This window comes from Austrofundulus limnaeus, unplaced genomic scaffold (genome assembly GCF_001266775.1).
Source record: "Austrofundulus limnaeus strain Quisiro unplaced genomic scaffold, Austrofundulus_limnaeus-1.0 Scaffold42, whole genome shotgun sequence".
NCBI lineage: Eukaryota > Metazoa > Chordata > Actinopteri > Cyprinodontiformes > Rivulidae > Austrofundulus > Austrofundulus limnaeus.
The window spans coordinates 1,908,050-1,935,943 of NW_013952444.1; the positions used below are offsets into that span (position 1 = coordinate 1,908,050).

General features: G+C 39.9%; 1 protein-coding gene across 17 annotated transcripts in view; it reads left to right on the top strand.

Moving 5' to 3' along the window:
* The window catches only part of LOC106516911 (protein tyrosine phosphatase receptor type M), a 240,694-nt gene that overhangs the window by 203,133 nt on the left and 9,667 nt on the right, over window positions 1–27,894 (top strand). For 16 of the 17 annotated variants that reach the window (XM_014007504.1, XM_014007507.1, XM_014007505.1 and 13 more), the window contains 8 exons: window positions 3,910–3,946; window positions 14,175–14,272; window positions 16,439–16,555; window positions 18,385–18,539; window positions 20,697–20,832; window positions 23,559–23,708; window positions 25,869–26,042; window positions 27,538–27,669. In XM_014007504.1, the coding sequence (XP_013862958.1) occupies window positions 3,910–3,946; window positions 14,175–14,272; window positions 16,439–16,555; window positions 18,385–18,539; window positions 20,697–20,832; window positions 23,559–23,708; window positions 25,869–26,042; window positions 27,538–27,669 (999 nt within the window). The remainder of the gene's footprint in view (window positions 1–3,909; window positions 3,947–14,174; window positions 14,273–16,438; window positions 16,556–18,384; window positions 18,540–20,696; window positions 20,833–23,558; window positions 23,709–25,868; window positions 26,043–27,537; window positions 27,670–27,894) is intronic. The other variant, XM_014007506.1, reaches the window with a different exon arrangement.

Below are 27,894 nucleotides of genomic sequence, written 5' to 3' on the forward strand. Positions count from 1 at the left end.
AGGGGTTTGTCCCTGTAACTTTGTGCGACTCTTTCTTTTAGTCTGTTGTAATAGATGGTACTTGGAGAAGATTTTAATTTCTGTGGTAGATAAAGTTCCTTGTGTTGATGTGCACAAATGCAGGATTCAACCTTCTCCTCTGTGCACACCCAACCCATCATCCTGCTGGATTAGTCCACTTTTCAATCTTGGGGATAGAAGTGATCTGTTTGGGTGAACCCAGTTTAACCCAATTTTGTCTTGTCACAATTTAAAACAAATTAATGTCTACTTTTGTATGTTAAGACTTTAATTTGGGAATTTCAACCAATGGTTTATTGTTTCCTTGCTCTTTTAGTTTAATTTGGACTGTTAAAGAACCTGACTTAATCACTAAACAGTAAATAGACTGCATTTAAATGCACAAAGAGCTCTTGTACTACATTCATGCAGTGATACTTAGACCATTCCATCTCTTACAGGTTGCCCTGTGACACTGATAAACAGTAACATGGAGTTTAGTGTCTTTCCCAGGGACAATATGACAGTTGGACCAAGGACCAAACTGTCAGCGTATTGCTCGGAAAACATTTCAGCTGCAGCAGAAAAAAATGGAGAAAACTGAAAGAAAATGAAGCACAAAATATTAGTGTATCAAATAAAAACTTTTATATCTGCTAAATTTCCATATTACAATACAGTCATCTAGAAACTGAGTCAGAGGCCTTTGAGTGTTTTATTTCTATGTCTTTCTCCTCCCTGAGTTGTTTACTATATTTGTAGGCAAAACTTGTTTTACTTTATTCTTCTTAGATGTTCTTGTCCGACTAAATATGTATAAAGCAGGTGTCTGGTTTCAGGATTTGCCAAAGTGTGCTATGTGATCATATTCTAATGGAAAATACCAGTTCATGCCCACAGGCAAAAACACTTCCTGCTGAATATTTTGGACTCTCCACTTTCCACGTTTAATGTGAAGAAATGAGATGTAAATGCTCACAAGATCTCCACAGATTCAACGTTCTTGGAAACAAATCTTTTTCATCTTTCTCCCTCCACTCTGTTGAACATAAAGAAGCATTAATTTATTCCGAATGTGCTTATTTAAAAAAAAATAATACCCCGCTCTGCTCACCTGAGTGACTGCCAGGGCCATTCCTTTCTCTCCGTCTTCTCCTGTCTAATCCGACGTGCGTTCTGGGCCTCCACTTTACTCAAACGAACACACATGAAAGCGCAAACAAATCTCCTCCGTAGTCCGGAGATAAAGAAGTCATTAAAAATGGAGGAGACTTGAATAGCTGAAGGAGCCCTGTGGATGAGAGAGAATGAGGAAAATATCCTTTGTGTCTTTCTCCCTTCATTGGAGGAGCATTAATCACGGTCCACGTTAAATTGAATATGAGTGAGATAAGCAGAGCAGCAGGGGTGGCTGGGCGGGGGAGGTGGGGGCAATCAAGAAGAGGCTGGGCCGAGGAAGAGCCTTTAAGTCCTAATGTTTTGTTTCCTGCTTCATATCTCTGAGGAGAAGACAAGGAATTGGACAAATAACTTGAAGGGATTAGAGTAATCCCTGAGACTGGGGGCCTTATTGTGAAGATCAGCACTGTTAGTTGTATCTGGGGGATTATCAACACTTTGACTGTCTGTAGTCCAGAGGTGTGCTGCATGGATGCTTTTTTTGCGTCGTGTATCGAGAAGCACTCTGTATGAGCTCAGTCAGTCATGCAGAGAAACATCTGGAAAGATGAAGACAGCAGAATGAACACACGTCCCTCTGAGGGTGTAAAACTCAAATTGTAATCTTTCAGGAATAACTGAAATTAGAAGTCTTATTATACGTAACCTTGAACGTTAAAATTTGGCAAAAACATCTTTATTTGTGGGGAAAGACTTTCAGCTACTACCACACCTAGTTTTATCTCAACATCTGTAAAATAGACCAGGTTCTCACCATTTTTCTGTTTCCTAAGGTTGATTAGCCGCGGCAGCCATCTTGTACTGGGACGACTTTAAAACAGTACATCTAATCAATGCTTTCTGAAAGTTTCTTTTGAGTTTTATTGAAATACAGCGGGTAAAAATAAATATTGAACACGTCACCATTTTTCTCAGTAAGTATATTACTAGAGGTGCTAATGACTTGAAATTTTCACCAGATGTTGGTAACAACCCAAGTGATCCATACATACAAATCAAAATCATAAATGTCCAGAAATGAAGTTATTTGTAATAATGTGGAATGGCACAGGGAAAAAGTATTGAACACACTTACTGAAATTTATCTAATACTTTGTACAAAAGCCTTTGTTGTCAATGACAGCTTCAAGACGCCTCCTGTATGGAGAAACTAGTGGCATGCATTGCTCAGGTGTGATTTTGGCCCATTCTTCCACAAACAGTCTTCAAATCTTGAAGGTTTCGTGGACCTCTTCTATGAACTCTGATCTTTAGTTCTTTCCATAGATTTTCTGTTGGATTCAGGTCAGGTGATTGGCTGGGCCATTCCAGCAGCTTTAGTTTCTTTCTCTGAAACCAACTGAGAGTTTCCTTGGCTTTGTGTTTGGGCTCATTGTCTTGCTGAAATGTCCAGCCACGTTTCATGTTCATCATCCTGGTAGATGGAAGCAGATTTTTATCAAGAATGTCTCTGTACATTTTTCCACTCATCCTTCCTTCAATTATTTGAAGTTTGCCAGTACCATATGCTGAAAAACAGCCCCACACCATGATGTTCCCACCTCCAAACTTCACTGTTGGTATGGTGTTTTTGGGCTGATGTGCAGTGCCATTTGACCTCCAAACATGATGTGTATTCTGGCATCCAAACAGTTCAATGTTGGTCTCATCTGACCAGACTATATTCTCCCAGTATTTCACAGGCTTGTTTAAATGTTGTGCAGCAAACTTTAAAGGAGCTTCAACATGCTGTTTCTTCAGCAGTGGAGTCTTGCGTGGTGAGCGTGCATACAGGCCATGGTGGTTCAGTGCATTACTTATTGTTTTCTTTGAAACAAACATACCTGCTAATTCCAGGTCTTTCTGAAGCTCTCCACAAGTGGTCCTTGGCTCTTGGACAACTCTTCTGATAATTCTTTTCACTCCTCTGTCAGAAATCTTGTGAGGAGCACCTGGTCGTGGTCGGTTTATGGTGAAATGATGTTCTTTCCACTTCTGAATTATGGCCCCAACAGTGCTCACTGGAACCTTCAGAAGTTTAGACATTCTTCTGTAACCGATGCCATCATTATGCTTTGCAACAATAAGGTGTGAAGGTCTTGAGAGAGCTCTTTACTTTTACCCATCATCAGATGGTTCTTGTGTGATACCTGGCCATCATTTGGGACTGAACCAGCTGATATTAACTTGCACTGACAAGGGGCAGGCTTGCTTTCTAATTACTGAGAGAGTTCAGCTGGTGTCTTGGCTTTCCATGCCTTTTTACACCTCCCTTTCTTCATGTGTTCAATACTTTTTCCCTGTGCCATTCCACATTATAACAAATAACTTCATTTCTGGACATTTATGGTTTGATTTTTTTGTATGTATGGATCACTTGGGTTGTTACCGACATCTGGTGAAAATTTCATGTCATTAGCACCTCTAGTAATATATTTACCGAGAAAAATGGTGACGTGTTCAATAATTATTTTACCCGCTGTATTTTGTGAATAGACACACAAACAAATTCATCCAGACAGTAATCGCTCACCTTTTGGCAGCTGCTAATTGAAAAAGCAGCTGTTAAGTGGGAGTCTTTATACGTTAAATTTGTTCTGCAAAGTGGTGTTAGCATTGTAAGTTAGCACTAAAGGGTCAAACTCTGCAGAGAAAAAAATCAAAGACAATATGTTTCTTGAGACAAATAACCTGGTGTTTTTAAGAGTAGGAGGAAAGTAAAGTGACTCTTGTATTTTTTTCTGTTTTCAGGGCTACCACAGGCCAAATCACTACATCGCCACTCAGGGTAAGAATGAAACTTTCTAAAAATTGTCACTTTTTTTAACGGTGTGTGGATTGTGTGGGCAGTGAGAATTTCAGGTTGTCTGTTTGTTTGGTTGAGAACAAACAAGTGCAGGTGTTTAGGAGGATCTCTGCAAAAGTCTTCCTCGTTGTTTACATGTTGCAAACTGCTCCTTGATGCTCAGTCAGGTGTGTGTTAATGGGGGGTGGGGTTACACACATGCTAACACACACCGCTGAGCGAGCAGCACAGCACGCTCTCACTCCCTCTCTTGTCTCTTTTCTTTCCATCGTCGGTGTGGGAGCGATTCATCAGACAGTCTGGGAGCGCTGAATAAATAAATGGATTAGCTGACATGTACAGGCACATTTTGTCACTGTATTAATCTGGCCGGCACGTTTGCAGAGAAAGGAGCACTTACAGTGACCCCAGAGGTTAAATCTGATTGATGGTTAATTGTTATGAATTTTACATCGAGAACCTCACTCCTACTCAACAGTGGCAGCCGCATGCAAAGGGATTTTAGAGGGAAAGAAAAAAAATCTGTGAAGAGCGAAAGAAAAAAAGAGGCGTTTTTTGTAAAGAGGCCTTAATGGATTCACAGTCTGCTTTAGCGGAGCTGGGAGTTGCATAATTACCTGTTTGTTAGTGCGACGCCTCTCTTCCTCAGTGTCTCAATTAAAACAACCCTCTGTTTGCTCTTACTTCAGAAAGAGACGGCATACCAATCAGGCAGCTCGGCCGCTTGGTTCGTGTGCTCCGGCACCTGCTTCGGTTCGCCTTGACCGCTGAGTCAAACACTCAAAACAAAGCCCTCTGTCAAGTGTCGGCGCTCTCCTGCGGGCTTCTCTTTGCCCAAGTGTGTCGGGTCTGAAATTAAATCTGTTGAATTATTGACGTCAGTAAGTGTCCTGTAGTGATCAGGAGCTTTGTTTTATTTAAAATATGCACATAAAGCTCAGCTGTCAAAGATATTTTCCAAACAGAAGCATGAAAAACCTTAGAAGACTGCTACAGGGTGTTAAGTGTAAAATAAAAATGTTAAAAACTGTCACTAACACAATTTTTTATTATTTATTTCACTTTCTGAGAGTTAAAAAGTTCTGCTAACAGTTTATTATTTAGCTCACTGTTGTTACATTTTGGCTATTTTTTGCTAAATATTAAATTTAAATGTTAAATCCTAAATCTAAATATAAAAGGTAAATCTTAAATGTTGGTGCTAAATGATAAAGCTTACGTTTAAGAATTTCGGAATAGAAAGCAGCCTTGTCGTCATCCTGCGACAAAAGCAACCGCTAACGCTGCTAATGCTGGTGAAAATGGTATTTAAAAGCTAAATTTAAAATGTGTTTGTTGTAAACAATATGGATGGTACCTGTGGTCCGGCGGTTTGAAGTGCAGCTCGGACACTGGCCGCAACTGCAAGTTTGCTGTCTTGTAGGGTAGCGTTAGCAGCGTTTGCAGCGTTAGCGGTTGCTTTTGTCTCAGAATGATGACATCATAACAGAAGTCACGCATCAACGACAAAGGCTGCGTTCTATTTTGAAATACTTACATGTATATTTCTACATTTAGCCACAAGATTTACACATTTAGATTTAGAATTTTACATTTAAATTTAACATTTGGTAAAATATAGCAAAATGCAAGAGCAGTGAGCTAAATAACAATAAAATGTTAGCAGAACTTTTTAACTATTTTACTCTCAGAGTGATTCAAATGATAAAAACTGTGATATTTTTAGTATTTTATTTTACACTTGGTTCTCCATAGACTAATGTTTTCATTCAAGTTAATTAGCTCTTTTCCTCTCATTGAGCTTGCGTAGTAAGTCCTCCATTTCCACTGCCGGTGTGGTAAAGCTTTCCACAGTTGTCTAGTCCTCGAGAAATGAAGTGTGCATGTGTGAAAACATCTGTATTCTCCAGAAGAGCTGGCCCTTTTTTATAATTCATCATCAGTTCCGGCAGACTGACAGGAAGGAAGGTTCAGTCTGCTGACACTGAGGCAAAGAGCAGCCGAAGATGATAGGAAAGCCAGACACAGACCTGTCTCTTTCACTCAGACAAACTGCATACTGTAGCACCTGAAAAGAGCACCTGGGCATTGGTGCACTCGCTGGAAATGAGGAAGTAGTCTCTCCTCTCCCCTTGCAAAGTTTTCCCTCTGAGTGACACTTTGTCTCCACTGGGACCAGCAGTGGCTCAGAAAATCATGAGGCTTCCAATCGCGCTGGATAAGCTGAAAAATCTCTGTCATAAATTGCTGGTGGAGGTGGTTTGGATGTGCTTAATACAGCAGACAGGTGGGATAATGTTGTCTCCGCTGCCTCACGCTGTAAACTACAATGACACTCATTAGTTTGGGGTTTATTGACGAGTCCCTTTGCTCTGTCAAGGTGACAACGGCAGGTAGAACAGCTGTCACTCCATAAAAGCCTTATCACCCGAGCTCTGCTCCTCATTATGTAGGTCATTCTCTCATCCAGAGCTTTTTTATTATTATTGCTGCAGTACCACAAATTTCTGTTACTCCCTGAATGGAGAACTTGTGTGTATAACGGCTCTTCCAGTTCATCATTTTGCCTCTGTCCATTTTTGTCTTTTAAGTACTGATCAGACATGACCTTCTTCCTGTTAGAAGTAGTGAATTACATCAACGCAGGGATACAAACAGCTCTGATAAGTCTCTACATCCTCCCGCCTCCAGCTGATGTGGAAAATATTCATGATCCGGGAAAGAGTTCAATTTCATCGAGCCTTCGTCCCCTCCGGTCGTTTCCGCTCCTCCATCTTGTCTCTCGCGAGCAGCAAGTGACACCAGGAGCGCTAAAGTTTTATTATTTACAGGTTAACATCTCAGTGGAGGGGGGGTTACAGAGGGAGAGAGTGAAGAAATGATAAGTAAGTGTACATTATGCCCAAGTCTGCATCATGTAATATTGATGGGCACGAGGAGGAACGTGGCCTGCGTATTTGTCTGCAGGAGTGTGTGTGCACATGTTGATCAGGAGTTTTGGAACGTACCTGGCCGGGGGATTTCCACAGCTGTCACACTCCGTGCTTCTGAGGAGGAGCAGGCCTAGTCCCAAAACACTGCATCGTCTGCAGCAGCATTAGCTCCCTGACAGCTGGAAGTGGAGCTCCTGCCGCTGTTTTTTTTTTTTTTTTTTTTCCTTCTCTGAAGTGTCTCCTCCAAACTTCTCCAGCTAGAATCCTCACGCACTGTAGTACAAACACTGCTCTCATCTTCCTCAAGTGAGCTCTGAAAATCAGTTCCACACCAGCAACTTACGGCTAAATCTTTGCGAGTGTGAGCTTTCCCTCGGTGCAGCTTATTAACAGGATTTGTTTGCACTGAAACACAAAAGTCCTTTAGTTATTATATTATGTTTTGTTTTATTATTTAAAACAGGAATGGGCAACTTAAAGGATGGAAGGGGTTGCAACTTTTTCTTGACACTACCAGAGGGCCACATAGCACTGCACGCGTACTCCCACATTTCAATTTTAACAAATATATAGCACAAACAATGTGACACAATACGGTACAATGTGGTACAATAAAATATTTCACCATGAAAAACAATATGACACAACATGGTGTAATAAGGGCGGCACGGTGGCTCAGTTGGTAGAGCTGATGCCTCTCAGCAAGAAGGTCACCGGTTCAAATCCCGGTCGCGGGACCTTTCTGGGTAGAGTTTGCATGTTCTCTCCGTGCATGAGTGGGTTCTCTCCGGGTACTCCGGCTTCCTCCCACAGACCAAAAACATGACTGTCAGGTTAATTAATAACTCTAAATTGTCCCTAGGTGTGAGTGAGAGAGTGAATGGTTGTTTGTCTCATTTGTCTCTATGTGTGGCCCTGTGATGGACTTGCGACCTGTCCAGGGTGTACCCCGCCCCTCGCACTGTGACTGCTGGATATGGGCACCAGTGACCCACGCGACCCTGAAAAGGAATAAGCGTGTACAGAAAATGGATGGATGGATGGATGGTGTAATAAGATACAATACTGTAGAACCAGGGGTATCCAACCTTTTCTTACTTAAGAACTACAAAATGAAATTGTCCGAGAGCTACTTTTTGCAACATTTAATTTTAAATTTAAACTTAAACCATTGGAATAAGCTTGATTTGCACAAAAAAAATGTCTTCAGTTCACATGAAACCACCACAAAATACACTGAATTTACATAAACAGTTTGAATGACAACCAAGGGGAAGGGATATCTTAGATTGATTGTAATTAAATTAAAGTTTGGTTGGCCGATGACAAATTAAATTTTGCTTCTCCTAATTTTTCATGAGCACTGAAGAGCTACTTTAAATGAGCTCATGAGCTACTGGTTGGAGACCCCTGCTGTAGAATTTATTACATGTTAGAAAAGGATTCAGTATTATACAATATGGTAGAATACTGTTTCTTTTTTCTTGGTCTATTTTGCCCCCCATCATTTAGTTATCTACAATCTCACACTCCAGAGAAGGTGGCAACAAGCAGAGGCGCATTATTGACAAAATATATGTCAACTGGTTCCACTAAGCTGAGTTTAGTAAATACAAAGCAAGCGACACAAATGTGCAAAATACTCGATTTGCTGATCTCGGTTAAGGGGAACCAGTTGACACAACTTGGTTCAGTAAATTCAACACTTCATTTTTAGAGTGCAGAAACTCCTTTCATGATGAGTTTGGTCATATTTAAATTTGTAACGCGTAACGAGGTGTTAAATTCTAACGTAAAGAAGTAAACGTATCATTTTTATGGTTTAATGTAACAAAATAAAATTAAAAGTTATGATTTAAAAAAAATACTTGGTAAAGTTACAGCTCCTTGCAAAAATAACTTTAGTACTTATTGTACTTCGTTACATTACACCTGACAACTAAGCTAAACTTTACATTAAAAAGAAAATACAGATTTAATTCTCATCAGGAATTAAAACCATTTGTTTGTTCTTGTTGTTTTTGATTTCTAGTTGGTGCAGATGTGGATAAAACTCTACCTCCAGTATCCAAATAACTGTTAGTGTAGCTTTTTGTCTTTGACTTGTGGTCTTCGCTGTCTGTTGTGTGTGTACTGTGTAGTGCCACATTGTTTTGGAGCATGGCTTGATGAGCAAGCACAAACTCACAAAGTTTGTACCCGTGGGGATAGACCACAGATGTGGCAGACCCTCATGAACTCATGAAATTTGTCCAACAGGCATTGGAGTTAAGTAGATGACAAAAAACATCTGATTTCTGCTTTAGCCTCTTGATATTTCATGTTGATGAAATAGTTCAATACTTACATAAAAAACAGCAAAAACTAGATTAAAATAAAACCTACCTATTTTTTAGAAGCCTCAAAGTATTTCAAGGTGACACAATGGCTCTTTTATCAAACAGATGTTGAGAATATTCATATCAGTAGGATGAAATGTGAATGTATTCCAGAAATAAACAAGTTTTACTGTGGAGTTTCTTCCAGTATAGCTATTAAATGTTTTCTAGATATATTTTTACCTGTTTCTAATCAACCAATTTACTAAAATGTAAAGTTTGCCAAAGCTCTTCAATGAAAAATGTCCATTTAGGACAACAGATTTTAAACTAATATAAACTGATACTTTTTGAGGTGATAAACTATCAAAAACAATGAGCTGTCCTAAGCTACATCCCTGAAAGTGCTCACTTTAAATCTAAAGCAGTTTGCGAGATCCCTTTGTTCAAAATCACCTACTCATCTAGAGCAATACTTGCTTCCTCATGAGTGTCATCAAGTTCACTTCTACCCAGCAACGTACCCATATCAGTTCTCCGTCTCAGCATGCTTATAGGAGCCTAAATTGGCTGAAGGAAGCCTGGCAGGAGCCTCCCATCGGTCGATTTACAATATAATGCCAAGTGTTATTGTGTTAGTGAAGTCCTACACACAAGCTGTCCTGCTTCTCAGTCTCCCTCTCTCAAACTTCTCGGCAGTGTGTATCCTCCCTCGGGGACGAGCGTGGGTGGCAGCAGAGTGGGCGGTTCAATCAGGTTGGGTAGCTATCGGATAAACTGGAAGTGACTGTATTGGAGACATGAGGTCCTCCAGTTAAATTTAAGGCATGCCATCACATGCAAAGCAGAAGGACGGAGGGAATAACAAATGGAAGTTCTCATGTAGATTTGGTCCAGTTTTTTAGTTGTCCAATTTGAATGTGAGAACATGTCTGCCTTTCAGATAAACAAAATATGAATCTATTATTTTTATGCAACTGTTCTTGTTTTCCTAAGAGAGAGGCATTCCAACGCTGGCAGCTAAAATATGATTTTAGAAAAGGCTGTTTGATACTAATCATTTATAAGTTTTTACTTGTAATATCCACAACAGTGTTTTTATAATGTTTAAACTTGCTGTCCATGTAGAGGTTAGACAATAAAGGCTTATTTGGGTACGCCATAAAGCTCATTAAACAAGACTCTACGATCTAGAAACTAAAGAAAAAAATGTACTGTAACTGGTAACAAAGGGTTGCAAAAACACGTCAGCTTAAATTAGACATGGCAGCAAATACTGAAAAACAAAAACGATGGGATTGTCTGTTTTTATATTTTTATTTCATAAAGACGTGATAATGAAAAATATCTATTGAACCACTGGATAGGTTTTATTACAACTCTCAAAAATCGGGTCCATTAGGACCAAAACCTCTTGCCACATGAACGTTTATTTCCCTCTGCTACTGGACTCATTGAGTCCAGGGTCCTTCAACTTACCCCTTTATACCTTAAACTAACACAGTAATGCTCACAAATGCTTCTCATTTGCAATAACACTTACTGAATTATTTATTGTTTTTTGCACTACAACTGCAAAAAATGTAATCCATAGCCTCAACGTAGTCCATAGCTCAAATATCAGTTGGTTCAGGGGCGGAGCCAGAGGGGTGGCTGGGGTGGCAAGAGCCACCTCTGGCATCTAATGGGCCACCCCAGATGGCACCCCAAAACAAATGATCAGTGGGTCATGGATTTTGTATTTGCATTTAGATTTTGAGATTGTTCTCTGACACTATGTAATTGTTTTTAGATGTGGATGTTTAAAAATTTCTTAATTATAACCCCTTTGTGACGTTAGCTTTGACATCAGTGGTTAGCTTAATTTGGGATTACCATCGTAATTAGCGTGATCATTCTACGCTACTCCACAAGTTTTAACTTAAGTCTTAAAATGGCTGAATTATAGATTTTAAAGCTAGCTGTGGTGGCCATTTTGAATTTATGATTAGCATTTAAGGACTCGACACACGGGAGGCGACGTCGCTCGCTCTCCATTCATTTCCTATGGAGCCTGTGCGGTGAGGCGACAATCGCTTGCCCTCCTCCAGCTAAGCGACCGGCGAAAATAGTGCATGTGAAATTTTGCTCTCGTACACGTAGACGTGCACACGCGAGCTTGCGATGCGACATGTGAAAGTTGAAAAATGTTCAACTTTTGTCACTGTCGCTTAGCGTACAACCAATCTGTCGCTTAGCGTACAACCAATCAGCGAGGGTTTCATTGACTGACCAATGAGAGGAGAGTATGCTACACGCTGCAGTTAGCTAACACTTTCACCAAGTGATTACTAAAAAGCTTGTGGGAATTAATTGGCACCAGGGTGAAGTTTATGGTAAGTTTTTCCTCATAAAAACTGTATCTTGATGTGTGTTTGTTTTTCAATATCATTAGCATCGCAAGATTTGTTTAGTTTACACGTCCGTAATGCACACCCGCCTTCAGAGTCAAGAACCAATCAAAATTGTGAAGACAAGCGATCTGAGAGCGCGATTCGCAACGCTGTGATCGCTATCGCATCCCGTGTGTCGGTTTTCACCCTGGCTGCGATGACAGCAGTTAATCGCTGTAGTTTGTCGCTCCCCGCGTGTCGAGCCCTTTAGAAGTTATAAAGAGTGTTTTCAGCTACTTCTACGTTCACCTTCAGCTTTGTATGTCTAAAAATGGCTGAATAATAAGTTGTGACTAGCATTAAACATGTTATGATCAAAGAATTTCAGCTCAATATTTCTTAAAACAGCTGAATGGAAGCCATTTGGAATTAGGAGTGGCGGCCATCTTGAAATTTCAAATCCTGACAGCTTTTCTTTAGCTACCTCTCTACCCCATGAAACAAAGTCAAGTTTTGCCCCTGGTTAGTTCACATTACCTTAATTAGTCTACGTTCTGATATTTATGTTTTCTTGACGTTTTATTTTTCTATATTTCATATTTTTCTTTTACATTTTTTGTTTCTTATCCCTTTGTTTACGTTGCATGTTTTGCACCTCAGCAACACCAAGTTAAGAGAGACATATCTTAACACTGAGATAGCTTTAGTCAACTTTACAAATATTGAGTCAAAATTTGATGTGGTAGTTGAGTCATTAGAACTCTAGCATTGACTGTCAGAGTCAAAGCTGTTTGTCTGTTAGCAAAATATCTTCAAAAATCATGAGCACCACTAAGGATGAGGACCAGAACATTGGTAATATTTGGTGATTACTTGGTCAATGGTTCAGAAGATATTTTGCTAACACATCCATCCATCATTTTCTTTACGCACTTTTCATGCCGGGCTGTTAAAGTGCTGCTGACTCTAGTGATTGCTGTGCGATGTCCCACCTGTCATTGTGGCGAGTAAAAAGTAACTGTATTTCAGACAGGTCATCACATCTGGTGGTTTTATCTGAACTCCATTATTGGACTCACTAAATTCTCCTTGTGTAACACAATAACCCAGATTGTGTTGATAGCCACTAATGCACTTTTCAGGGGCACTTTCAAAAAAATTCAGACTTCTGAAGGCCTACAGCACCTAGAGCAGATAAATATCTTTGTTTTCCAGCTGTTACCGGACACAGCAGAACAGTTTATAAAACCGGGATGCCAAATAAAGGCATGAAAAAAGAAGTTGTAAAATTTTAGTATATGACCTAAATTAAAGCAGCTTTTAAGGAACTGTGGTTAATTTTTTACATATTAAATAAACAACATGAACTCTTGGTGAATGTCTTGTTTTATCCCGTCTCTGTACGAGCTTGAACAATCCGTTGTGTCTCCAGGTAATTTGGGCCGACCGCAGGAGAACGCACTGTTGTGGAGATTTGCATTCACTAATTAAATTGTCTGGAGTAATTCTCTTTCACGTGGCACATGATTAAAATGAACCAGATTAATAATTAATTTCAAACCCACAATTATTGCTCTGTGAAGTTTTGGATGTTCGAGGTATTTGAACGGATCCCCGCACGCAGGTTTTGGGTCTAGTTCAGAGGAAGGGTTGGTGCTGAGCGGATGGCATGTGGTGGTAAATACTTTGGGTTTTGTCATGTGGACACAGACACACACACACACACACACACACACACACACACACACACACACATTGGCTTTAGCCTTATTCCCATCTAATTTAGAGATCTAGCTCTCATAGGAGGAGTGCAAATCGTCCACTTTTCATGATTTCAAACCTTGTAAATAACGTCATAAATGAATTTATAAAGTACAGTGCAGTTAGTGATATGTGTCAGCCCTTAGATAATATGCTGAGGATGACTCTCAGCTACTGCCACACCAAATTTAGCTTAATATCTGCAAAAAGGACTGAGTTATTACTTTTTTTTTGTGACGGCCGTCTTGATCTCAATAAAAATCAGTTTTATGTGCATCTGTTAGGTATCTGTATTGAACCGTTCATTACAGTGCTCTTGGTTCAGTACACACTATATTTGGAACAATACAGATTTTTTAAATTTTGTTTTATCAATTTGTCTTCTGTAGATGCTCTGTGTTGAAGGATCAGTGAATCTGTGTTCGACTACTCTAACTAGGCTGCATTGTCGAACACAGATCCACTGAGAAACTTGCTATTTTGGTGACATTTAATTTAAAAACTGTACCTTTGAGGTTAAACAAATGTTCAGAATTAATTTCAATAAATTACAAGTTCAGAAGGACTTGGATATTTCTCTTTTTTTGTATTAAAAAGATTGTATTGAACAGTGAGACTAAAGTGTTGAACCGAATCGTGAACCATTGCACTTCTAGCACCAATAGTAACTTTTACCAAATACCATCCAATAGTTCAGGAGACATTTTGCTAACACACTGACAAGGTTGACGCCTGCAGTTAAGGCCGAAGTGTTGTTTTTATTAAGTTGATTCAGAAAACAATTAGCATAACCTTTTCTCCCCGTTTTCTTTATTATTTATTTTAGGGCCCATGCAAGAGACCGTCTTCGATTTCTGGAGGATGGTGTGGCAGGAGAACACAGCCGCTATTGTCATGGTGACCAACCTGGTAGAAGTGGGCAGGGTGAGTATTAATTACCGTCACTCGAACCGCGAGATTAGCCGGTTCTCAGTCGACTGACAGCTTGATTGTATCTGGAGGCAAAGCTGAGACATCCTTTATGTTTTTAATGTCTTTGAACATCAGTGTCCAGATGTTGCCGCGTGTGTGTGGGTGTATTCTGACTTAGTGAGGTATGGGACTCGTGCGCCGCCAGCTCTTTTTCCATCTATCTGATCAGTGAGAAGTGAAAAGAAACTGATTGATGGCCTTCATTACCAGAGAGGCATCCAGGCGACTGACTACTGTTTCATCCGAGTGGCTCTATAACAGAAGATTAGAGTCTGCTGAAGCTGCCAGCTCTTGTCGGGCTCCTCGGAACAGAAACACCTCTTAATGCTCTCCTCATTGGACAAAAGGGAACCATTATTGAGTCCAAAATACCTTTATAATTGTTAAACTAATGGTAGCTGCAATGGTTAAGTCAGAGACTTCCTTTGTTCTAATTTGTTCCACTTAATTCACGACTTGCCTCCTCCTTGTTAAATTATGATCAAGAAAAAAATGAAGGATTTAATGTATGATTTTATGCTTTGACAGCCAGGGGAATTTTCTCTATAGGAAATTTGACACTTTTTTACTTTAAAAGAAAAAAAATCTAAACTTATGCACACCTTGATTTTGCTGAGGTGCATTTTCTTTTTGGTGGGGCTTAAATGTAGCAGAGCTGATAATGATTCATGGGCCCATCTCCAGGTGCCTCATTAAGCCTTCCTACAGTAGCTGAGCCCAGACCGCCCGGCCCCGCCCCACACCTTCTCCACACCTGCTTAGCTGCGGCGGCGTCCTCTGCGGGCGCCGGCCCCCAAACCGTCTGTTATATGATCCTTATCCAATGGCGGCGCGGTAGGCGCAGTTGGTCACAGAGACCACAGAGGGCCCCATAAAATCACCTCGCCGTATCACAGCGGGCCATCTGCTCGGCACAGTTGCTGATGCACTCTGGGAAATCCTGGCACACACACACACACACAAACACACAGAGCCTCTGTCTCGGCGCTCACACACACACAGGGTGCACTTTGATGTACAAGAGGTTTGATTTTGGGGAAGTTGGCGTGCCGATGTGTGCGACGAGGTGACCCCCCACCCCACCCTCTGCATACTTTATCCACATTAGCAAATGAGTTCGAGAGCTGCGTCCTTTCCGCCACCCGTGCCCGTAAGTGTTTCCACAAACGAACATCTGTGCGGCGTGTTTAAACCCGAAGGCTAAGATCCCTCCAAAACCAGGCGTCTGATTCGGAGAGATCTAATAAGGTAATGGCTTTTGGCTAATTCAATCTGGCTGGAAGCGGGACGATGGATTTGTGATTGTCATCGGGGATTACTCATGAGGGGGTGTCAGGGAGAGGGACCTGAAAATTCCCCCCACCCGTTTTTTCTGTGTCGTTCCACAAACCAAAACCTCATTTCATTTGTAATCAGCCCAGAGATGCTACGGAGAAAAATTAAATCTACTTGTCCCATTTATCCCTCATCAGAACCGATCATCCTGCTCCACTAGTATCAACAGTTTAACTGAACGGGGTGGGGTGGGGTGGCATGGGGGGTAATTTTGCACTCTTATGATACCTAATACAAGAACTATTTCCAGTGAGATGTTTTAGATTTCAGTAGGGAAATCTATTTTAAACAGCTGAGAGTTTATTAGTTCATGTCATTACAGGATCGTAATTATATCCCCCTCATTTGATGCTTGCACACTTTTTTTTTGTCGTCTTTATCGTCACTATAAGGCAAAATTTTAAGGTGGAGGAATAGAATAAAACCTCCCCTTGGAAGCTGCTTTTCAGCTTTGTGCACAATCCACCTTTAGACTCATTTTCACATCGTCGAAGTGAGAATGAAAAAGCAATAAAGTGCGAATGAACCCCTTCCGTCAATACATGAGATACCCATTTGCAGTGGATTCTCGACCGGGGGACGAAAACTAATACGAAGCAAATCTCATTTTGATTTGAAAGAAACGGTTCACAAACCCAAGTATCAGGTGGCAAATTGGAGGTAATGTTATGTGACAGTCCTTATTGGGGAGAAAATGACGGGCCCTCTGAAAAAAAAAAAAGCAATGTGGACGAAAATGAAAATTAGGATGTGATGTAAAACAGTTGGTGTTCTGACGCGCAGGTGAAGTGCTGCAAGTACTGGCCCGATGACACGGAGATCTACAGAGACATCAAGGTGACGCTGATAGAGACCGAGCTCCTGTCCGAGTACGTCATCAGAACCTTTGCTGTGGAGAAGGTACAACTTTTTCTGTTTTTCATCTCACGTCATCAAGCACCCGAGCTGAATAAAACACGTTGGTTATAAAGTCAAAAGCAGCTTGAGAACCGCTGCAGTGCTTTAAAGAGGAATAGTTTGTGAAGTTCCTTTTGCTTCTTACCTAAAAGCATTTTTAAATGTTTTTCAGAACCATGGGAATGATTCGCCACTCGATACTTCTTATTTCAATAATTTGCATATATACGACTAAGATCTTTGTTTTAAACTTGTTGCGTAAGAGACCTGAAATGTTTTGCTTTCCTTCCATTCTGCCACGCATTTTACAAGATGAATCATTAGAAAATTAAAATATCACCTGACATCTTGCATACCACAGTTTTTAACTCATTTAAAGATAGAAAAATAACAAAAATGTAGCTGTTTTGGTCAAACCTTGAAAATAACGTCAAGCAAAGTCTCGTGAATGAGTCTTAGCTACTAGCACGCCAAATTTTAACTCAATATCTTTAAAAACTAGATACCGCATAGCGGATCTCAGAACTCACCGGAACAGATTTATTGTTTTGGGTGGGGATCTGGGGGGCTCATTGGTAGGCCTGATGGAAAGCAAAATAATAATAATAATAATAAATCCTGAAGCTCATATGTTCAGTAGTTTTTGAGTTATAAGCAATTTTGTTAGTCCAGACACCCCCTTTTCAGGTGGGTGGGGGTCCGAAGGAGTGGGGGGAGTGTGTGGGGGGGTGTTCATTGGTGGACCCGATTGGTGGGCCCTGGACACCCCAGAGCTGAGCAACAAAAAAAATCTGAAGCTCCCATGTTGAACAGTTTTTCTATGTCCAGAAACCCCCTTTTCAGATGGAGCCCCCTCCTCAAATATGGGGTCTATCGTAAAACTGGACCCCTCAACATTCCTGTCAAATTTCATATTGATCAGCATGATGTTGCCGTTTCTGTACTACGGTTGACCAAAATTCACTGAAAATAAATAAATAAATAAATAAATAAATAAATAAATAAATAAATACTGTACAAAAACAATATGACCCCCACTTCAGTTGTGAGGGTCCTAATTACCATTTCTGTGTTAGCTTATGTTGAATTTAATTGACTCTAAAAGGAAATCCGTTGTAGATTATTTTCCATTAAAATTCATTCAGTGGGTTGTAGATATTTTGCTAACAGATTAATTAAAGCTAAAGTTTGAAGGAAAGATAAATGAGGTGCACTTGAAGTATTTGTTGGGAGGGACTTTTCGGCTACTACCGAGCCAAATTTTAGCTGCACATCTGTAAAACTGCTATGAACGTTTTTTTTTTTTTTCTCTAAGGAGACGTTAGAATTCTAAGTTTAAAAGTGAGTGTTTGCGTGGATATAGGCTGATGAAGGAACTTGAAGTGTTTCACATTAGCACACAATCCCCCAACACTTTTTCTTAGGAATGAAAGGTTTCCCAGCGGGAGCTCCCTCTAATCATCAGCTCTCCCTTCATGTGTTGGTTAATTAATGCTAAGGAACAAACATCCAATTGGGCTGCAGTCACACTTTGAAGAGTTGCAGCTCACTGTGGCTTAATTTAATCCAGATTTCCAGTCATAAATTTAACAAATTAAAATGTTGACGTGCCTAAAGTTCTCGTGTGTTGAATACAAGAAGCTGAAATCACAAACAGAGCTCCTCCTGAACGTGATGTTTACAGTCAGATAATGGAAATCCTGTTCCTCACTGTGTCCATGAAGTTTTGTGTTTGCGTTTAATTCTCCGTATTTGTTTTAGAACGACCTCTCACGGTGCTCGTTTGTCTTCCCCCTCGTGCTCTGTGTGTTTAACCCGACTCCGATCCACAGAGAGGAGCCCACGAGATCCGAGAGATTCGACAGTTTCACTTCACCGGCTGGCCGGACCACGGCGTGCCCTATCACGCCACGGGCCTGCTGGGGTTCATTAGGAGGGTCAAGACCAAGACTCTGAACAATGCCGGGCCCATGGTGGTTCACTGCAGGTTGGTGTGCATGGAAACACAGTTCCCTGTCTGCAAACGCGTTTGTTTCAGTTTGTCTTTCTATTATTTTTACAGTTTTCACAACTTGAATACTTAAATCCAAATCTATGCAAAGTTTGCACAGACTGCCATCACTGCCAGTTTACATACAGTCACATACCCAATTAAATAGTTTTGTCTTTGATATTATTTTTTATCTTTAGAAACCAGATTGTTTAATTAAAATAGTTAATATAGGACACCCTTGAAACAAAGCAGCTGTGAAACCCACAAAACAAGTTACCTTCATAAACTTGATTAACCATTGATTATTGTCCACTATACTCTAATAAAAGTTATAAAATACGTTTTTTGGTCCACTATTTGTGTCGCACTTTAGATGGACTGTGCCCTTAGCATTTTCCTATGCTGCTTATGCTATGGGCCGACCCTGATTCATTACATAACAAGACCATGGATTTTGAAGCTGTTAATTTATCATGAAACAAATGAGTTAAATTACACTTTAACCTCTGGACTAACTCAAAAAAATAAAAGCTAAAGGAATGTATATATTCCATCTTTGAGGCCACACATTTGTACTAATTATGTAGGTTTATACTTTGGGGTCATATTTTAAAAATGATCCAATCAGGGGCGGAGCCAGAGGGGTGGCCGGGGTGGCACGTGCCCTCTCTGGCACTTAATTGGCCACCCTCAAATAACTGAAAAGTGGGTGATGATCTGAGATTTTGTAATTCCATTTAGATTTTGGTAAAGTTTGTTTTCTGATACTACTCTGCTATATAAATTTGTTTATTTATTTATTTTACTGTTATTTAACCAGGCAAATCTCATTGAGATCGCAGAACTCTTTTGCAAGGGAGGCTTGGCCAGAAGGCAACCTATTGTGCATATATTTTTTATTTAAATTATATAATTGTATACATTTTCATGTTTAAAAATGTATGAATAATAAATTATAGCTAGCCATAATCACACAAAACTATAGCTCAATTTTCCTTTAAACATTTGAGTTAAAGCTATTTGGCATTAGCTGTGACAGCCACCTTGAATTTTCAAATCCACAGTGTTTTTCTAATAAAAACACCTTGGCCACCCCTGTGCTTGCAAAAAATCCTAGCTCCGCCCCCAGATACAACAGGACACAACATTGCTGCATCTTGTGTTCTGTTACTTTTTTTATTAAGCTGAATGTTTTATTGCCTCTTCGCCTGGAAGATTCAACATTCATGATTTAAAATAAATAAATATAATCTAGTTCTGACTAGGATTTTATGTGCTTTTATTTTTTTTCTTTACCTGATGGACTTTTTTAACTTGCGTTTGTGAATGCAGCACCAAAGTCTGCTCACTAGCAGAGATTTTCTAAGGTGTTCCTGAGCCCCGACAGTGATTTCCACAATAAAAGCTCGCCAGTTTTATTTATTTATTTTTTTGAGTTGGTGTTGCCTGAGGCTCTGCAGATCAGAACTACTCAGTATTGGTTTTCAGCTGTGTCCCAGGTGTATAGAGATTTTTTTTCTGTGAATTCTCTCCACTTCTTATTGACATTTAGTGACATGGATGATAATACCAGTTTTTAGAGCAATACTTTGAGAAATGTTGTTCTCAAATAGTTTTACTTTTCTATCATCATAGTTTTGCTCAAAAAAGTGAAAGTTATGAATAACTCCCCATCAGTGATGCTATTTGTTTTCTGAGTCACATTTCTGTTTTTTTTTTTTTTTTCAAATAACCTGATTAGTTGGGAAATTTTTGACTGATATTTCTTATCATCACAAAAAAAATCTACTGAGTTAGCTGTGTCTTAAAAATTATTGGTGTTTAGTAAAAAAATAACAATTCTTGTCAATTACATTCAGCACAAACCTTTAGCTCTAACTTGTAAATAACATTTAATTAGCATTTCATAAAAGAATGCAAATCATCCACCATCCTAATAAAGTTTTAAACAAGAATGTCATATAATCAGTTAGAGATTTTTTATCACAACAGATTTTAGCTCAGTGTCTGGAACACTGTTTGTGTTATAACCTGTTGTTTGCTGAGGTTGGTTAGTTGCGGTAGCCTTCTTGAAAGAGTCTGCTCAGACACGTCGTGTGTCTCAAAACTCGAAATGGTTCCGTCAACATGGACTCTGATGTGTGTCTGCAGCGCTGGGGCCGGTCGGACGGGCTGCTTCATTGTCATCGACATCATGCTGGACATGGCGGAAAGGGAAGGAGTGGTGGACATTTACAACTGCGTGAGGGAGCTGCGCTCGCGGAGGGTCAACATGGTCCAGACCGAGGTACGGTGGATCCGCTCTCTCAGCCGAGCTGAAAACCTGTCGGCAGAAACCCACCAGTAGAACGTGGGACCCTGACAGACTGTGGCTATCAGTGGTGGATTAAGTCATATCCACAGTTAATTCCTCACATAAGCCCCGCTGCTTCAAAACAAATGCTCAGCTATGATAGAAGTGAGCACTTTCATTTAAAGCAAAACATACAATATTTTGTCATTAAAGGAGAAATATCAAGCTTTTAAATCCTTTTTTACATTTAAATCCTCTATTTGGGGTCTATAAATTGGAACTGCAATACTGAATTCCTCCTTATTGTAACTCCACAAGCCCCTCTGTCCCCCGTTTTCTGAGGTGCGTCTCAGATCAACTCATTTTGAGGCTGTCTCTTTAAACCCAAACAAGGCACTCTCTCACACACACACACACACACACACACACACACACACACACACACACCCTCCAGCTTCCAGAACCGTTCATTCTAATTTCATAGAGGGGTTTTACGATTATATAGCTGCACAGTAACGTTTGGTAGTTGGTAAAGCATTATTTGATAGTTCCGTCTCAAATATTGTGACGTAATAGTTCAGAAAATGGAGAAAACTGAACGGGTTGAAAAGTATGACCCGAACAGAATATAAAGATATCTACACAGCACCGAGGAAAACTAAATCCAACTTTTCTGTGCTCCTGGAGACTCCAAATACAAAACAAAATGCATTTAACAGCAAAAAAGTGGGTTAACTTAGCAACTCAGGTGGTCAAAAAGAGGATTCAAACAAACTTACCATCAAATGCTGATCCCAGTTATCTTCTAAAATGATGGATGCACTTCTGTAACATTTTGTTCAAACCAAGTACTTAGATTAACTCAATAAAAGAAGATACGTGGATGCAGTTAGACATGGAGGTAGTTGAGGACAAAATGAGACGGACGAGGATGACTCGCCCCTAAAGAGGGAACAGCCGAAAGATGATGATGACCAAGAAGAAAGACTTTATAATAGTGTTAATAGAAGCACTAACAACTGACTTCACTATTAATTACAACTACTTGTGTTTGGAAATGAGGACAACTACCATCTTCTTTTGGTTGTGTTCATTGATTTATGGTGGATTACCCCCACCAGCTGATCTGTGGATCAGGACAGCAACACCTGACTTCTCAACAGAAAGACAACCAGACTGCTGTAAAATGGGATTAGTATTCTGGTTTTGGAACACTTAACTACAAAAGCATTTTTCAAGCAGTAATGTATTTTACTAAGTACCTAAACCATTTCATTTTAAATTAACTTCTCATTAGTTGGGTTTTTTTTGTTTGTTTTGTTTTGTTTTGTTTTGTTTGTGAAGCTCATAAAAGTGTGACCCAGGATTTTATTGCGCACTACCAAGTCATCACAAGTGCCGCTTTCACATTTGCAGTGATCACTTTTGTACCAAAGACATTTAATAAGCTACACAGAACTGTTATAGAGCATGCAATGCATGAGTGTTTGGCAATCCACGCTGCAGTTAAGGGGTTTAGAGGCTTGGAACAGAGAGGATTTACTTCAAATCACTGACTGAAAACATTCCTGGCTCAGACTCCAGCTTTGTTCCAGTGTGGACAACCCAATGACTTTCCTGAACGCCGGCCATCTGGAGATGTCCACGGTGCCGTTGAATGCATCGTTTCCCCGTAATTCTGTTTAAATCACAAGCGTCATTGGGCTTAATGGGCAAATGTTTCATCGCTGACGTTTGAATGGGGATTTGAGCAACCGGAGACCAAACGTTGAGTCATCCTCCTGAAGTTCAGTGACCTTCAGAGCGTTTCCCCCTCGCAGGTGTTCAGGCTCGTTTTGGCGGAGCTCCTCAGCCTGCGGCCGGACACCAACACTGGCGACGTGCTTTAATTTGTGCACGAAAGTGTTCTGCCTCTGTTTGTTTGTGGGTTTACAAGAAATCAACTCCACGGAGCTGTAGACTGACGGAGAGCTGACCTGCTGACCCCAGCTCAGACTCTCTGTCAACAGGCCTCTCATCGTCTTCTGGACAGATAACAAACAGCGGAACATGTTTCCCTTTAAATCTGTAAATCACTGACCCCTGTCTACATGTGTGGATTTTGGTGCAAAGTGACAAGGAAGTGTCAGCTGTAAATGTCACTTCAGAACAGATTTGCATCAAGCATCAAGCTGTGTCACCATCTCCATCGCTTGACTGATCAACTTCAGGAGGAAAAAAAATGGGCTGTATTTTTTGCTTCAGTGACTGTTTTTTTATTTATTTATTTTTTAAAACATCAGCCTTTTTTTATGAATCGGTTATTGCAATGGTTGTGACAACAGTGGAACCGTGTATGCTCAGGTTGGATCAAATCCGCACAGAATATTGAGAAAAGGTCAGATAATTTCAGAAAATACCCCCTCCCAGGCCTTAAAAGCTAGCTCTAAAAGCGAGGTAAATCAGTTTTGTGGCAAAGAGGGGAAAAAAATGCTAAAATATGTAATGTAACCTTTGAACATAGACAATGAAAAACATTAGTCATAAAAAGTTGCCAAAGGGGTAAAACAAAAACATGGTAAAGTCAAGAAAAGGTCAGCGAAATCTTAGCAAAACTGCAGAGAACTACTGGTTTGTTTGTTGTTTTTTTCTGCTGCTGGTGAAAAAGAAAAACATAAAGTTTTATTCTGTTTTATTTAAGATGTCTGATGGATTCGCAATGAGGATGCTGTTTTTTTCAGGAGCAGTATGTCTTTATCCATGATGCCATTTTGGAGGCGTGTCTTTGTGGCGATACGACCATCCCCGCCAGCCAGCTCCGCTCCGTCTACTACGACATGAACCGCCTGGACCCGCAGACCAACTCCAGCCCCCTGAAGGAAGAGTTCAGGGTAAGATTTACTGGATCAGGAGAAAACATGAAGTCTGAGACTGAATGACTTCACTGAGGTCCGATGAAGAAGCTGATATTGAGTTGTTCAAACTACAAGAAGCAGAACACTAGCTACAAGCTAATAGAAGCAAAAAAACTAGCTAAAAGCAATAAACAGTAAAACACAAGAGCAGGGCTATTCAATTGGCGGCCCATGGGCCACATCCAGCCCGCGAGTGACCAAAGTTCAGCCCGCCAATTGGTTCATTCATCTCTTAAGCCCAAACCCCCAGTTTTCTACTCTAATTACTATAAGTTTTGTTAGTTAGACATAGACGTGTTTGTCTACAGAAACATCAGAATCTTGTCTAGAAGCTGGTAAAAACCATTTCACTCAAGACAGTAAAAATTACAAGCAGTTGAAGATAAAATTATGAAAGTGAAAATAAAAATTTGGCAAGTCATAGATGTTAAAATATTGTGTGAAATAAGAGGCATAAAGTGTTATTTTTGTTTTTGATATTGTTTAATTATCACTACTTACATAGGGTTCTGTGTGTTGTAGTCATGAATAAATACAACAAAATAAACTGTTTCAAAGGTAACAGATCTTTGTAATACTTTGTTTATTTACATAATAACTTTGATTGCTGGATGTTTGGCCCCTCAGCAGTTGACCTGCAGTAACTGTGGCCCCCGGAGCAGTTTAGTTGAATAGCCCTGCACTAGTCAGACGTTAAAAGTAGCAACATGGTAGCTAAAAGAAGCAAAGCACTAAAGGCTAAAAGAAGTAGAACATTAGCAAAACATCAACAAAACACTAGCTAAAGGCTAATGGAAAAATAAAACTAGCTAAAAACTATAAACAGTAAAACACTTAGAAGTTAAAAGTAGCAATAAGGTAGCTAAAAGAAGCAAAATAAATAGAAGCCAAGCACTAAATAAAGGCTAAAAAAGTAGAACGTTAGCTAAAGGCTAACAGCAGAAAAACACAAGCAAAAGGTTAATGGAAGAACAACTCGGAACAACTTTTAACAACTAGCTAAAAGCTAAACAAAGCAGAACACTAGCTAAAAACTATAAACAGTAAAACACTATCCATTAATTAAAAGTAGCAACATGGTAGCTAAAAAGTCAGAACACTAGCTAAATGCTATAAAGCACTCTCCAAAAGTTAAAAGAAGCAAAATTCAATTCAATTAAATTCAAAAATACTTTATTGATCCCAGAGGGAAATTAGGTAAAATGATGGCTAAACACAGCCAAATGGTAGCTATTAGCTAAACTATAAAAAGTTATCTAGAAGTTAAAAGTAGTAAATGCTGGTTCAAAGTTTCAAAAGACTAGCTCAAAGCTAAAAGCCAAATGCAAGCTGTAAGCTGCCAGCTGAAAGTTAAAAGTAGCAGAACAGTAACAAAAGCACTATAAATAGAAAAACAGTAACTACGTGTTAAGTGTAGCATAAGCTAAAAGCTAAAGCTAAAAGTATCAGTCATTAGCTGAAAGCTAGGATAGCAAAAGGCCAGCTAGAAATTAAAAAAAGGAAAATGGTTGGCCAAAAGTTATAAGTAAAATATTAGCTAAAAGAAGTAAAAATAGAAAACAAGAAGAACTAGAAGTAGCATAAGAAGACAAAATGGTGTTTTATAACCTCTGTACTTTGAAAAGTATTGACGTTACTAAAATCAAATGTCAAAGCCCTCATCTACAGAATGAGCTGAATGTTTTGACAAACTGCTAAAATTGCACAATGTTTGCAGAAGCAGTCTGAGTGCAAAACATATCTTACAGAAAAAAGAAGAAGATGTGTAAACAGTGTGTGCAAAATGTGTAGAAGCTCAAACACCTCAAATGCAGGGCACGTTGAAAACAACGGTAAACGTGTTGTCTCTTCATGAATGGCACTGCCCCCCTCTGGGCCAATCAGGAGCAAATATATTTCCTTGCATTATTTTGTAACAGCACGTCCCCCCCTCAGGGCAATGAACGCTGAATGAAATGCAACGTCCCTCCAAGTTTCAGCACGGGAACATCAGGGGAGTCAGAGCGATCGCTAATGCAACTGATTAAAGAATTGCATTGTTAATTACCATAGTGGGAGATAATTAGCGCACTCAAGCCCCCAGTGCCTACCTTCCTGCGTCGACATGACAGCATGTAATCTGCTCCAACCCGACAGACTCTGAACATGGTGACTCCCACGCTGCGGGTGGAGGACTGCAGCATCGCCCTGCTGCCTCGGAACCACGAGAAGAACCGCTGCATGGACGTCCTGCCGCCGGACCGCTGCCTGCCCTTCCTGATCACCATCGACGGGGAGAGCTCCAACTACATCAACGCTGCCCTCATGGACGTAAGCGCCAAACCTGAAACCCAGTGGGGATGAGAAACCTTCCATATAGTTGCATCACTCTAAATTTAAAACAGCTAATTGACTGTGAGTCACATGCCACAGCTTCTCCGTGTGTGTGAACTGAAACTTTCCCACATGTTGCTTTTTCTGTCAATCACTAATCACAGTTATAAAAGCAGCTTTTTTCACTGCAATAAGGCGAGTAGAGTGGTGACATTGGTAATTAACATCCTTTTTAGAATAATTGACCTATTTTTGCATTATTGTGAAATGTAGATGTTTTAAGTATCTTTTCTCAAAACAAAACAGTAAACAAATAATAAGTTGGAAGAGTTTTTGTTTGCATACTTTTATATTTTAATACATTTTAAATTTTCTTTGTCAGCATTCAGGTTTGATTGACCATAGAGATGTATTATAAATGCAGACTAGACCAGAAAACAGAAATTGAAGCCGCAACAGACAAACGCCAACTATTGGTTAGATCCAATACAATTTTCCCATTGAAAATTTTCTGATTACCATATTTAAGACACTAACTGCATACGACTTTATAAAAAACTGAATTATCTCTTCAACACGTGTCAAACTTATTTTCAATTAGGGCCACTTTAGCATTAAAGGGTCAAATGGAATTAACTTCGACATTTCATTCCTCATCTCATCACTGCGTCTGAGCACCGCTAACAAACAATAACTGAGCTCTACCTGGTATTTCCTGCACAGAATCAGCGATTTAATACGTCCTCTTAAAAACACTGAAAATGTGTATGACTAAAATACAGGAATACTAATAAAAACAAAAGTAAAAATAGTTTTACTCTTTGTTGAGTTGTGGTAATAAGCTGCCATCTTGATTTCTGAACTCTCCCACTTTTTGACAGGAAATTCCCACCATAGGGGCGTTCCGGTTTATATTTATGACTTGTAAGTGGGAAAATCCCAAAAGTACAAGCAAAATATAGATTTTACATGGAGAATTTTGCCGACAACCTGCTACTTTTGAACCCTGTGCCCTGATGCTGTCATTTCATGGCTAAAATAATCGACATGCATTATGGGAGATGGAGTTTATGGTCGATGCAGGCATAGTTTACGACATTAATACATCTAGTTCTCACGGGCCACATAAAAGGCTGTGGTGGACCACAACTGGCCTGTGGGCCCTGAGTTTGACACGTGCCTGAATAAACACATGGACAAGTAAATTGTTCTTTTTTTTGGCTCCTTGCAGAACAGAGCAGGTGATTTTTTTTCAGGTTCAAGTTTGCCTTAGTCGCCCCCAAAAAGCCAGAGATTCACTTTAAAGTCAGTTACACCAATGTAATCTGCACCAAGAGGAAATTTCCTTTAGAGGATGGAAACCCTGTTAAAAAAGTTCTGCATCACGATTTATTTATTTATTTATTTATTTATTTATTTATTTATTTATTTATTTATTTATTTATTTATTCATTGCCTTTGCTGCTTTTTTCCTCTTCTCTTCCTCCTCCAGAGCTACAAGCAGCCCTCTGCATTCATAGTGACCCAGCACCCACTGCCGAACACAGTGAAGGATTTTTGGAGATTGGTGCTGGACTACCACTGCACGTCCATAGTGATGCTCAATGATGTCGACCCGGCTCAGGTAAACCGGCCCTGATGCACGAGCTCAGACACACACAGACCCAGCAGGGAACAGGGCGGGAAGTTGAGTAACAAGTCGACTAAAAAGTAGGCCGCTCATCGCGACTGCGTGCAAACTCTGGGAGGAAACGCACAGATGTGTTTTTGTAGGAAACACTATATATTTGTATGTACACAGAGTACGTTTGAAATGTTGGAGATGCTGCAGAGAGGATGCCGTGAAAGT